This window comes from Eptesicus fuscus, chromosome 12, assembly GCF_027574615.1.
Source record: "Eptesicus fuscus isolate TK198812 chromosome 12, DD_ASM_mEF_20220401, whole genome shotgun sequence".
NCBI classification, from domain to species: Eukaryota; Metazoa; Chordata; class Mammalia; order Chiroptera; family Vespertilionidae; genus Eptesicus; species Eptesicus fuscus.
Window position 1 is genome coordinate 31,102,292 of NC_072484.1, and position 12,979 is coordinate 31,115,270.

General features: G+C 44.7%; 1 protein-coding gene across 2 annotated transcripts in view; it reads right to left on the bottom strand.

The window, feature by feature from the left end:
• The window catches only part of PSMF1 (proteasome inhibitor subunit 1), a 40,319-nt gene extending 30,373 nt beyond the window's left edge, over positions 1-9,946 (bottom strand). The window contains exons 1-3 of one of the 2 annotated variants that reach the window (XM_054723792.1): positions 9,858-9,946; positions 5,818-5,961; positions 301-453 (exon numbers count right to left, since the gene is read on the bottom strand). In XM_054723792.1, coding sequence (XP_054579767.1) covers positions 301-453; positions 5,818-5,946 — 282 coding nt within the window. In that variant the 5' untranslated portion in view covers positions 5,947-5,961; positions 9,858-9,946. Of the gene's footprint in view, positions 1-300; positions 454-5,817; positions 5,962-6,066; positions 6,119-9,857 lie in introns of those variants that run through there. The other variant, XM_054723791.1, reaches the window with a different exon arrangement.
• Between the last annotated feature and the right edge of the window lie 3,033 nt (positions 9,947-12,979).

Consider the following 12,979-nt stretch of genomic DNA (forward strand, 5'->3'; position numbering starts at 1 on the left):
CTGGGACTATGGTTTTTCCTCCCTGAATGGATTGTCACCGAATGGATTTATCTTAATTTACTTAACCACTCCCCTGTGATGGAAAGCAACCCCGCCCCCCCACCCCCGCAATACCAGTGGTGAAAATCTTTGAGCACAAAACTTTTCTATCTTTAGGGTTCTTGCCTCAGGATAAAGTTCCAGAAGTAGGATCAATGGGTAAAGGCTTCACAAATATTTAGGGCTCTTCATCCATACAGTTAAATGGGTTTCACCACATCTACTCTCATCACCAGATCCCTCCTTGTCTCAGACACTCACCAGCACATTGACGATCATGCTCTTCTCCACAGTGACAGCCTTCACAAGGAGCTTTCTGGATCCATCCTTCGACTCATACCGGAGGACGTACAGGTCTTTGTTGTTGTTCCATCCACCAGGCAGCAGTTCTGATTTCTTATCACTGGGATCCGGCTGAGAAGACACCAGGGTTGAGAGGAGGAAGGTTACAACCTCAGAACACAGCTATGAATGACTTATAATCTAATCACATCGCTTGCTTCACAGATGAGGGCACAGAGGTCAGGAGAAAGAAAATGTCCAAGGCCCCCCACAAGTCAGAGCTCTGGGACCCAGGTCTCTGGACTCCCGTTCCCGCTCCTCTCTCATCTCTGACTGCCTTTGTCACACAGCACTGGAACCTGTCAAGAATCTGCCTTGCTTCAATAATCTCCTCGCCATCCCTCTGCCAAGAATAAGGCCAATCATTTCAAGGAAATCTGTGAAATTCTAAGGTAGTGCTTTTAAAAGTTTGGAACTTGGGTCATCCGCAATAGGATCACTAAAGTGTTTACTAAAATACAGATTCTAATGTACCCCCCTCCAGACTACTGTAGTGGCTTAACAAAAATCATGAACAATTTTCATACACATGAAATATAGCATATGTACAAGATAAAAAAGAATTATAAAATGGACACCTATGTATCTGCCACCAGTTTAAGAGATAGAATATCACCAATACTGCTAATGCCTTGAGTAGTGTATCCCCAATGAAGCTCTCTCCCTCCCCTTCATGGGTAATTACTATGATTAATCCATGTCAATGCATTTCACTATAGTTGATTCACTATATAGCATTCCATTGCTCTATAGTTCACAGCTATATAGCATACCACTGTATGAATATCATACAAGTTACACTTTCACTTGTTGGTAGATATCCGGAGTGTGTACAGTTTATCCGTTTAGCTATTATAAAACTGCTATGAACACTCCTGTACACATCTGCTACACATGTGGATAAATTTCCACACAGTATGTCTGGGGGAAGGACTTTTAATTTATAAGATAAAGTGTAACTGTATCCCAAAGCGGTCCTGATTTACACTCCCGTCAGCAATGTATAAGAGTTCCTGTTGCTCCATGTGGTCAGCAACATTGCTGTTGTCCGATGTAAATATTTTTGCCAACCTGGTGGGTGAAAAATGCATCACTGAGAGTTGTGCTGTCTTCCTTCCTTTTCTTTTTTAGCAGCCCTAGGATCTCCTTTTATACACTAGGGTTTGAAAAATGGTTCTCAAACTATTTCTATAGTAAGAACTAATATGGTGACTTCCAGGTGGGGAAAGATTTCTTAAACAAAACCGACAAAAGAAAAAAAGTGCTGCCTTTGAGACTACTCATAATTTAAAGCTTCTCTTCAACAACAGACACTACAAATAGGCAGCCACAGGTTAGGATGAGGTATTTGCCATGGCTACAAATGAAAAGAATTAATAATTAGCACATAAAGGAAATGCTTGGAAAGGAATAAAAGTTGTGAACCCACTTGAAAAACTGGCAAAAGATATGAATAAGCAAAAGGTAAGTGCAGCTAGCAGTGTATACAGGGTTGTTTATTTTACTAGCACTTAGAGAAGCACAGGTTGAAATAATGAGATACCAGGTTACACCCATCAGATTGGTTATTATCCATATTTCTACTTTTTGTCAGGTGTTTGTGTGGGTGTGGGGAGAATAGGAACCCCCAGACACTGCTTGCTGGTGGCCACTTCAACTCTTACAACCACTTTGGAGGGCAATCTGGTAGTATTTAGTGCAATGAGGTGAGCTGACACGCCATGACCTCCACTCCTAGAAGAAACCCTGTGCACAGAGGGCATGACAAAGAATGTTCATCACCAAAGTGGAGGGGAAATGAGACATATCCTCACAGGGGAGCATGATATAGCAGTGATAAGGAACAAACTAGATCTAATTGTAGCATTACAGATAAAAGTAAAAAATATATATGTGTATATATATATATACATATATATATACAAATATATATATATATACACATAACGAAGAAAGGTTAAGAAAAAATGAGATTTATAACTGGGTGACATTTATGCACACATTTTAAAAATGCACATAAAATACATTTTTTTCATGGATGCGTATTTATATAGCTAAATATGGAGAAAGTGGACTGGGAAGATCTGTATTCATGAGAATATAGTACGAGAGAGTGGGACCAAAGATGAAGAACAAGGGCAAAAGACAAAGGTCCAGGAACATAGGCCTTACACACCCCAAGGACAGCGGGAAGCCAAGAGTGGAGAATTGGGGCCTCTCCTCTTTGATCACCCCTGGTATTCAGGAATCCAATGGGGGGAGAGGTTCCAAATAAAAGTCAAGATGTTGCAACTGGCATGGTTTAAACCCTGGCTGGATGACAAGGAAACTCCCAGGCTTGAAGCAGAGAAATGAGTGAAGGAAACCAAAAGTGAAACTAATCAAACCACTCTGCTAAGTGAGAAAGAGAAACTCCCTTCATCCCAACTGGGTAAGTTTCCTGTAACATGTTTAGCATTGTGGACGTAAGATTTATTTTGGAAGCCAAGAATTTGATAATATACCTGTCTTTGTTCTGTTAAGGGCCTCTGAATATATGTCCTCCATCTATAGCAACCCATCAGAATTTTTTCTTAGAATATAGGTAACTCAGTCTGCTCACTATCCCATAACCTCTGGCATCCAGAATAAAAAAGAATCCTGGGGCCAAGTGAGGTGATGACTCTCACTGATGTTCCTCAGCCCAAGGGATGCCTTGATATGGGGAAAACAGCCTTGATGTGGGGAAAACAGGTGGGACAGAGAGGGACTGGCCCCAGTGATATCAGTCCAAATATGGCATTCAACTGCCCTCTAGGCCCTGACAACAAATATCAGGCCTCCCAGAGAGCTACAACTGGAAAGTAGCCAAAGAGCAATTATGTAGTTTACTTCCCTTGGAGGAAAATCTAAGAAAGGGCTGACAGGGCCTGAGAATTGCCCAAAGTCACTGTAAGTCAGGGACAGAGCTGGATTTGGTAGTCAGAGCTTCTGGTTGCCCTGGCTATGGCTGGAGCAGATTTTTCCCAGCCAGGACCACCAGATTGGCTCCAAGAAAGGAAATATAGTTGTCCCCTTAGGCAAACTGCTGGGGCTGGATGCATTCTCTAATGGTCTTGAGTTCATCCCAGTGCCTCTGGGCTAAAATGCGCCCAAAGAAACTCAAACTGATCATTCTGGGCATTTTCTCTCTTTCATCATAATCTTTAGATTCTCACAACACAAAACAATATTCTCTAACTAAGTCTATGACCATCTCTGTCCCTTGCCACCTAAGCCACTTGACACAGCTGTAAAGCTCTTATGAGGCATGGCGCTGACTTCAAGAAAGAAATACAAATTCAAATATTGGCTTTTTATTGAAGCCAGTGAACACATTGCTCTCCTAATCAAGTATTATGTCCACAATTCCCCAGTACCAAAGGAGACAAAACCAAAGAGAGGAGACAATTTAGCTTTTTACTTAATTGCCAATATATTATATAATCAAGCACATACACACTTTTGGGACCTTCCTCTCTCTTTTATCACCCCAAGAAGGGTGGGGAGCAGGAGGTGGCTGGATAGGCAACACACACATCCTCTGAGCTTGGCAGACACTACTGGTCTCTGCTGAGTCTTCTGGTCCCAGGCCAGAAAATTAAACCCTCTCTTAAATAAATTACTAGGAAAGATGCCTCAACTCTGAAGAAGCAGACTCAGCAGAAGTGAGAGGAGGACACATGCAACCTGAGCTCCAATGACAGTTAATAAAAAAGGGGCCAAGAGCAGCAAAGATATACTCTAACGTGCAATACAAGCACCCATCCCCTCAAAGAGCATGCACGCTTTAGCACTGGGTAGTCATATGAACAGTGGGCAGTGCCTTCCGAAACCCTCACTCCCACTCTCCCTGGCCTCCCTTATGATGTGTGGAGCTGCACCATTTTCTGTATGAACGCAGCACATAGCACTACGAACAGAGTGGAACTAGATAGACCTCTGGGAATTAAGGATCTTTTATTTACTTTCTAAAATAAGTATTAAAATGAGATCATATTCTTTCTGCACATTTCACCTGAAAATTTTGGAGTCCAGAGTATATGGCAAAGGGGATGGTGCTGGCTGGAGGGAGGCAATAACCTAAGCTGTCGAATTGAATCAGAGTTGCTGACAGGATGTGAGAGGGATGAGTGGTGGAAGCAGATCTGCAGTGTTGACATGTCTTTTTAGCATGGGGAGAAGAGGGAGTCACACAGGCCCTCTGTAACAAACACTTGTTCCTGGGGAGAGAGGTTCTGACAGTGCTAGAGAAGCAGTAGCTAGCTGGCAGGAGATAAGGAGAGTGGGGTACATGAGAAGGGGCAGAGAGCAGGGCAGGCGTGTTAGATCTGAAAGACAAGGAAAGAGGTGGGGGGAGCTGAGGGCCACTGGGGGAGCTCCAAGGTCATGACCAAGTCCAACTCCTCTCTCCCATCCCACTGTTCCATGTGCTATCCCACACATCAGCTTTCTGGGAGACGTTCCCAGGAAAGACCGAAATGAAATGATTAGGGGAAGTGAAAGAGTGTTAAAGATTAGAAAGCTGAAGTACGGCAGGTGAGGAAATGCTGGGCAGACTATACACTGAAAGGGGAAACGGGACTCTTGTGAGTGGGGACTGTCTCTACCTTGTCCCAAGGTCTGAAGTACAGGGTAAAGAGACAGGCCACGAAGAGGCATTTGGGAGGGAGAAATGGCTCCTGCTGCGTGTGTGTGTGTGTGTGTGTGTGTGTGTGTGTGTGTGATCGACCCTTCCTTTTTCCGGAGGCAGCGGTGAGGGAGGGAGAGCAGGAGGGGCTGGTCCTGTAGGGACAGCTGTGGGGAGGAAACCTTCCCTGGCCCGCATACGCAGGGTGTATGTGTGTACGTGTGTGAGGTGCTTGTTTTCCAGAGCCCGAGTTGGGGACGACAGCAGCGAGTGGTCTGCAAAGGATGAAGGGTGTGAGCTCTCTTGGCCCAGGCTGAGGCGTGAAGAAAAGACCCTTGACAAGGGCTGGGTAGGTCCAAGCTCACCCCGACACCCGTGCTTGGATCCCGCTATCCGGTGGGGACCCCAGAACAGTATGAGGGCAGTTCCCCCGCCCCGACTGTGTGGGAAGGAACTTAGCGGACACTTCAGGTCGGTGAGGAGTGCGCAGGGGAGCTACACCCGTCTCGGTGCCAGGCCCACACAGCCCTGGCCTCGGAGACGGGCAGGCTGTGCCGAAAGCAAGTTTCTGACCGTGGGTTTTCCACACAGCTGTGTTGTGAGGTGCTCTGAGCTGAGTTGGGGCAGCAGAGCACCTCCCCAACCGCCGTCTGTACCAATGGTGTCATGAATCCGAGACTTGGGAGAGGGGGAGGTCAGAGCTCTGCCCCAGGCCTTCGGTCCTCTGGGTTTGGGCGGAAGACACCTTAGCCCCTGCACCCTAGCTCCGAGCCGGCTCCCGGGCGTACCTGTTCGCCGGCACCCACGCTGTAGTAGCCGCGCGTCACCAACTCCCAGTGCAGGAAGCAGACCAGCGCGTCCTGCGCACAGGTGATCGTCGGCGCCGCCGACGCGAACAGAACCTCCAGGCCCGCCATGCGTGCCCCCGGCTTCTGCGGGCAGAGGAAGGAAGTGAGAAAGTGCGGTGAGCCGACCGGCCCTCCGAGTACTGATGACTCCGCACCGATAATCCACTCGCTCTGGCTGCTTCCACCCACCGCCAAAATGGAGACGCCCTCGGGTAAGGGGGCGCGGCTGCCGGAAGTAGCTCTAAAGAGCGGCGCAGCTGCTCCAGCGCGCCCGGGCAGGAAACATGAGCGCAACACTTGAAAGGTTCCGCCAGGCAGGGCGCGGGCGGGGCGGGGCGGGGCGGGGCGGGACCCCTGGGGGCGCGGCCCTTCAAAGCTGGAATCCGGAAGTTCCCAGGTTGCTAGCAGGACCGCTACAGGTAGGGTGTTGGGTCCCGGAGGAGAGGCCACGTTATTCTGAGCCACAGACTTCCCATCAGCAGAATGGGGTAGGCGCATGCTAATGGGGGAAGATGTTATGAAATATGGCAAAAATATATTATTAACAGTAATCGCCTCTTAGTCATTTCTTGCTACGTGCCACATTATTCGAAATGCTTCACTACTTGTATTCATTTATTTAATCCTCGTGACACATATAAGGTTGGTATTAATTATAGCCCCATTTTACAGATGGGTAAACAAAAATACAAAAGGTTAAATTTGACCAAGATAACACAGCCATACAGTGAGTGTGGCAGAGATGGAATTGGGACTTAGCTGACTGGCTCCTAGGATAGCATTTTATTATTTTGAATCCTCCCTTGAGGATATTTTTTTCCATTGATTTTTAAAGAGAGTGGAGGGTAGGGAAGAGGGGGAGAGAGAAAAACATCAACGTGAGAGAGACACATGGATTGGTTGCCTACCCTATGCACCCAGACCAGAGCAGGGATCAAACCTGCAACCCAGGTGTGTGCCCTTGACTGGGAATCGAACCCGCAACTCTTCCGTCAATGGGCTAAAGCAACCACTGAGCAACCGCTTCGGCTAAGATAGCATTTATTAAATATTTATTGTGTGCTAGATGCTGTGCCAAAACCTTTACATCACCCTAACAACAATTCTGAGGTATGTTCCATTATCACCTCCATGTTGCAGATGATAAAACCAGCTCAGAGAATTAAGGCCACTTCCCCCAAGAAAACAGCTGCCTGCCACAGAGCTGAAGTTCTTGATCTACTACTAAATTTCAATAGTTTATTTGCCTATTTTTACCACCTATTATTTCTTCAACAGGTTTCTTGAAATCTAGTTTCCCATCCCAGTCAGCAATTGGCTACAAGCCATTATCATCTCTCATTTTGATGCCCACGCTTGCCTCTGAACTGCCCTCTCCTGAACGTCTGTTCTATGTTCTACAACTAGAGATTACATTAGAACATACACTAGATCACATCCCACCTCTGCTCAAAACTCCCAGGGCTCCCATCACACTCAAAGGAAAAGTAAAGTCCTCCCTATGGTCTACAGGAACCTGCATGTGGTCTGCATCCCATCCCGCCCTCATCACTTACCTCTCTCTGACATTAGCTACTCTAACTCTCCCCTCATCACCTGCATTCTTGGTTGCAGTAATCTTGACTCCCATCTTCTCTCACACCCACATTTGCTTCAACAGCAAAGCTAGTCGACTTCACTCTCAAAATATATTCTGAGTCTGACCGCCTCCACCTTGTTCTGATTCTCTAGCCTCTCCTGCTTGGACTATTGCAGTAGCCTCCTACCCAGCCTCTCTCTTTTACATGTTCTATTCTACTGACCTTTCTTTGCATGTACTGCTGTCACTGCCTGCAGTGCTTTTTCTCCAAACATCTGCATGGTTCATTCCTTCCTTTTAGGTGACTCCTTCCCTCATCTCCATTTAGCCTCAGCAGAGGGCTTCCCTGACACCCATCCAGAACAACCTCCTTCATGCAACCACTTTTTTTTCTTTCCTGAAAAGTATTCATCATAACCTGGTACTATATTGGGCATTTGTTTGCTTGTTTATTTAATGACTGTGTTCCCACTAGACTGTGAAAAGGAGCAGAGGCCATGTTTGTCTTGGATACAGGTATGCCTGAGTACCTTCCCAGCTCAATATATACTTATTGAATGAATGAATGCATGAATGAATGTATGAATGAATGCATGCATGCATGTGTGAATGAATGATGAATGAATGATTGGGCTAGTCTCACTCACCCTTTTGCAGTCTACCACTCACTTTGTTAGCTGGCCGTGTATCTCTCAAAATTCTGTGTTCTTGAAGTAACCCTTGGATGCCCAGATTCTTAGACCTCATCTGTGGAGATTCTAGATGAGCAGGTCTAAGATGGAATGCAGGTATGTTGACCACACTCTGGGTGATGCTGCAGCTGGGGACTGTGGAACTCCTGAAATGTATTGCGGGTGGCTTAAGGCTATTTGCTCTTTCCACCAAGATTCTCTGCATTTTCAGGAATCCCTGATTTTACTTGCTGTGTCTCTTCTGCTCCCAATGTCTTTCACCAGTTATGGAAAATTCTACCAATTCATTCATTTAATCATTAACCAAACCTCATAGGCTGGGTTGCCCCGGGTGGTGATGCAGGCTATATACTGCACAAAGGTGCCCACCCCAGTGGCAGCCCTATCCCTAAGTGCCTACTGTGATCCAGGCCCAGATGAACAAGCCATAGTTCCTGCCACTATGGAGCTCACTGTCTAGTGGTAAAAAAAAAAATACAAAGGAAGCCCAGTGTGGAAACTGTTATGGCAGAGGAACACTTGGAGGTCTGTGCAAGCCCAGAGGAGGCAACTATTTCAGGTTAGGGGTCATGGAGAACTTCTTAAAGGAAGAGATGCCCAACTGCACTGAACTGTAGTGGAAGATAGGGAGCAAAAGGTGTTCCAGAAACAGGGAACAGCATATGCAAAGGCCTGGACGTGTGAAATGCAGGCAGTACTCTGTGATTAGAGGGTCAATGCTGCCTCCTGAATGAGGCTTCCCTTCATCTCCTCTGCCCAAAATTAATTCCTCTCAAGTGCCATTGGCCAGTGGGGGTGCCAAAGGGCGGGCATGGGACAGAGAGAGCTAGCAGACTCCGTGGGGAGGAGAATTTTATCATTCAAGATGATTAAAATGTCTGGTTCATGGTGATAATAAAAAGCAGACTGGCTGTTGATCAGTTTTATTATTGCTTTAAAGTTGTTTTTTTACAGACAATGTGCTCCCACCCTTGCCTGCCCTTGGGCAGACAGCTCCCCACCCCCCTTGGTTTGTCCACTGCTTTGTGTACAATTGGTTATAACTTGACCCCACAGAATTATGGTTCCCTGTTATACATCATCATCCCTGTTAGCTTGTGTTCCCTCAGAAGCCAATGTGAGACAAGGATTTGAAGGGTTCATTTGGGACCTGATTCCAGAATATAGCAATAAGGGAGGAGGGGAGTGAGACAAGGAAGGGAAGTTAAGCCTTAGGTGTCATGTGATCAAGCCAAGGTTTCACCCCTTGGCACCTGGGCATGAGTTGTCCCAATTGAGAGCAAAGGAACTGGGGTGTCTCCCTCACTCCCTGTCTGCCCCAGGTTGAGTGAGGGCTGCTTCTGGGGGCATGAAAAGCCCTCGGGCAGAGAATTGCAGAGTTTAGAGAAAGCAGCCTTTGGTGCTTAGTGGCGAGTGCTGAGGAGTGAGTGGGGCACTGTGGCATCTGCTACCACCCCCTCCCCAATTAAGGGTGAGCCAGGTCTTTGAAAGTTTCTGGCCCAGCAGCCATCATGGAGTAGGCACTAACATTTGTATGGAAAGAATAAGGTAAGCTCTGACTATTGCACTAGGCTGTGAGTCCCCTGAGGGCCAGGACTGTGTTCTGTCCACCCTGGACCTCAGGGTCTCCATGGTTCTCCACGGATGGGAACAAACAGGAGGGCCCCACAGGACCCTGGCCATCCATCCAGCACTTTCTGTGGACTTACCTCTGTTACCAAGAATCTCAGTTGTTCCTGTGAGGCCTGTGTGTGGCTGAGAAGGTAAACAGGTGGAAGGTGCCCCGTTAGCTGGGCACCCGCTGCCTGGGCAGTGCAGAGCCCATGGGCCCAGGATGATGGAAGAACGTGGCAGGTGGCTGCAGCCACCAGTTCCTGGTTGCCAAGTGACAGCAATGTGAGTATTCCAAGTTCTCTGGAAACCGTCTCCCTGGAAACTGTAGAGGTGAGCTAAGGGGCAGGTCCCATGTGGACCCGGAGGTAGAATCATTCACCACTGGAATCCTTCTTCTGTTCCTTATGCCTAGCATAAGCCCAACCACCTCACCTCCTCAAGGAAGCTCTCCATGATTAGTACTGCTCAGCACTAACTGAAACCCAAGACCTCCTATTCCCCTTTTCAGTGGGGTGCCCAGCATATTTGACATCTGGAAGAGAGAACTCTTATTTTTTAAAAATATAACTAATATCACTCTATTCGTTTTTTTGAAAGATTTTTTTTTGTGGTAAAATACACATAATATAAAATTTAACTGTCTTAACTGTTTAAAAGGGTATAGTTCAGTAGTATTAAGTCCATTCACATTGTTGTGCATTCACTTCCACCATTATTTTCAGAACTCTTTTCATCTTGCAAAACTGAATCTCTGTGCCCAGTAAACAACAATTCCCCATTCTTCCCTCCTCCCAATCCCTGGCAACTACCATTCTACTTCTGTCGCTAAGGATTTAACTATTCTAGGTACCTCATATAAGTGGAATCACACTGGGTTTGTCTTTTTGTGACTGGCTTATATCACTTAAAATAATGCCTTCAAGGTTCATCTATGTTGTAGCACGTGCCAGAATATTATAGTAATATTTCATAGTCTATGTCTATATCTAGCCACATTAACATATGCACAATGGAATACTTCTATCTATATCTATCACATTTTGCTTATCCACTCATCTGTTGATGGACACTTGGGTTGCTTCCACCTTTTGGTCATTGTGAATAATGCTGCTATGAACATGGGAGTACAAATATCTGCTTAAGACCCTGATTTCAATTACTTTGGGTATATACCCAGAAATAGAATACTAGTAACTGATCAATCATAATTCCATTTTTAATTTTTTGAGCTACCTCCATAGTGTTTTCTTCGATGGCTGTAACATTTACATTCCCACCAACTGTACAAGTGTTCCCTTTTCTCCACATCCTTGCCAACACTTGCTATTTCCTGTTTTGTTGTTGTTTTGTTTTGTTTTTACAGTGGCCATCCTAATGGGTATGAGGTGGTATCTCACTGTGGTTTTGCATTTCCCCAATGATTAGTGATTTTGAGCATCAATTCATGTGCTCTTTGGCTATTTCTATATCTTTTTTGAAGAAATTCCTATTCAAGTCCTTTGCCCATTTTTGAATTAGGTTGTGTTTTAAATAGCCATTATTTTTTTAGAGCAGTTTCGGATTCACAATAAAATTGAGTGGAAGACACAGAGATTTCCCATATGCCCATGTCTCCACACATGAATAGCTTCTCCCTTTTACCAACATTCCCCCACGGAGTGGTGCATTTGTTATAACTGGTGAATCTACATCGACACATCACTATCAGCATAGTTCATAGTTTACATTAGGGTTCACTCTTGGTGTTGTACATTCTGTGGATTTGGACAAGTGTGTAATGACATATTTCCATTACAGTTTTATACAGAGTGCCCTACTCCTCTGTGCTCTGCCTACTTGGCCCTCCCTACTCCTAACCTCAGACAGCCACTGATCTTTTCATCTTGCAAACTATGTCTCCATAGTTTTGTCTTTTCCAAAATAGCATATGGTTGGAATCATACAGTATGTAGTCTTTTCAGACTGTCTTCTTTTACTTAGTAATATGCATTTAAGAGTCTTCCTTGTGTTTTCATGGCAGCATTTTAATTTTTTTTTTTTTTTAGTGTTGGATAACATTCCATTGAATGGATGAGCCAGTTTACTTATCCTTTCACCTACTGAAGAGCATCTTGGTTGCTTCCAAGTTTTGACAATTATGAATAAAGTTGCTATAAACATACATGTGCAGTTTTTTAAATGTGAACGTAAATTTCCAACTCCTTTGGGTAAATACCAAGAGTGTAATTGCTGGATTGCATGGAAAGAGTATGTTTAGTTTTGTAAGAAACTGCCAAACTGTCTTCCAAAGTGTCTGTACCATTTTGCCTTTCCACCAACAATGAATGAGAGTTTCTGTTGCTCGACATCCTCACCAGCGTTTCATGTTGTCAATGTTCTGGATTTTGGCCATTCTAATAGGTGTGTAGTGGTATCTCATTGTTTTAGTTTGCATTTCCCTGATGATGTATGATGTGGGGCATCTTTTTATATGATTTGCCCTTTGTATATTTTCTTTGGTCTTTGACCCAAGTTTTAATTGGGTTATTTGTTTTCTTATTGCTGAACAACTCTTATTATTGTTAAGAATTTTTTATATATTTTGGATTAATGTCCTTTATCAGATGTCATTTGAAAATATCTTCTCTCAGACCGTGGTTTGTCATTTTATTCTCTTGACAATGTCTTTTGCAGAGGAGAATTTAAAAATTTTAATGAAGTCTAGCTTACTGATTCTTTCTTTCATGAATCGTGCCTTTGATGTTGTATCTAAAAAATCATTGCCAAACCTCAGGTCATCTACATTTTCTCTTATGTTATCTTTTAGGAGTTCTATGATTCATTTTGGGCTAATTTTTGTGAAGGATGTAAAGTCTGTGTCTAGATTCTGTTTTCTTCATTTTTTTTTTCATGCAGATGCCCATTTCAGCACCATTTGTTGAAAAGAATACAATTTTTCCATTATATTGCCTTTGTGAAATAAATTGACCATATTTATTTGGGTCTGTTTCTAAGGTCTCTATTCTGTTCCACTGATCTATTTGTTCACACCATCGCCAATACTATACTGTCTTTTTTAAAAATATATTTTTATTGATTTCAGAGAGGAAGGGAGAGGGAGAGAGAAAAAGAAAAACATCTGCTGCCTCTTGCATGCCCTTTACTGGAGACTGAGCCCGCAACCCAGGCATATGCCCTTGACCAGAATTCAATCCGGGACCCTTCAGTCCGCAGGCTG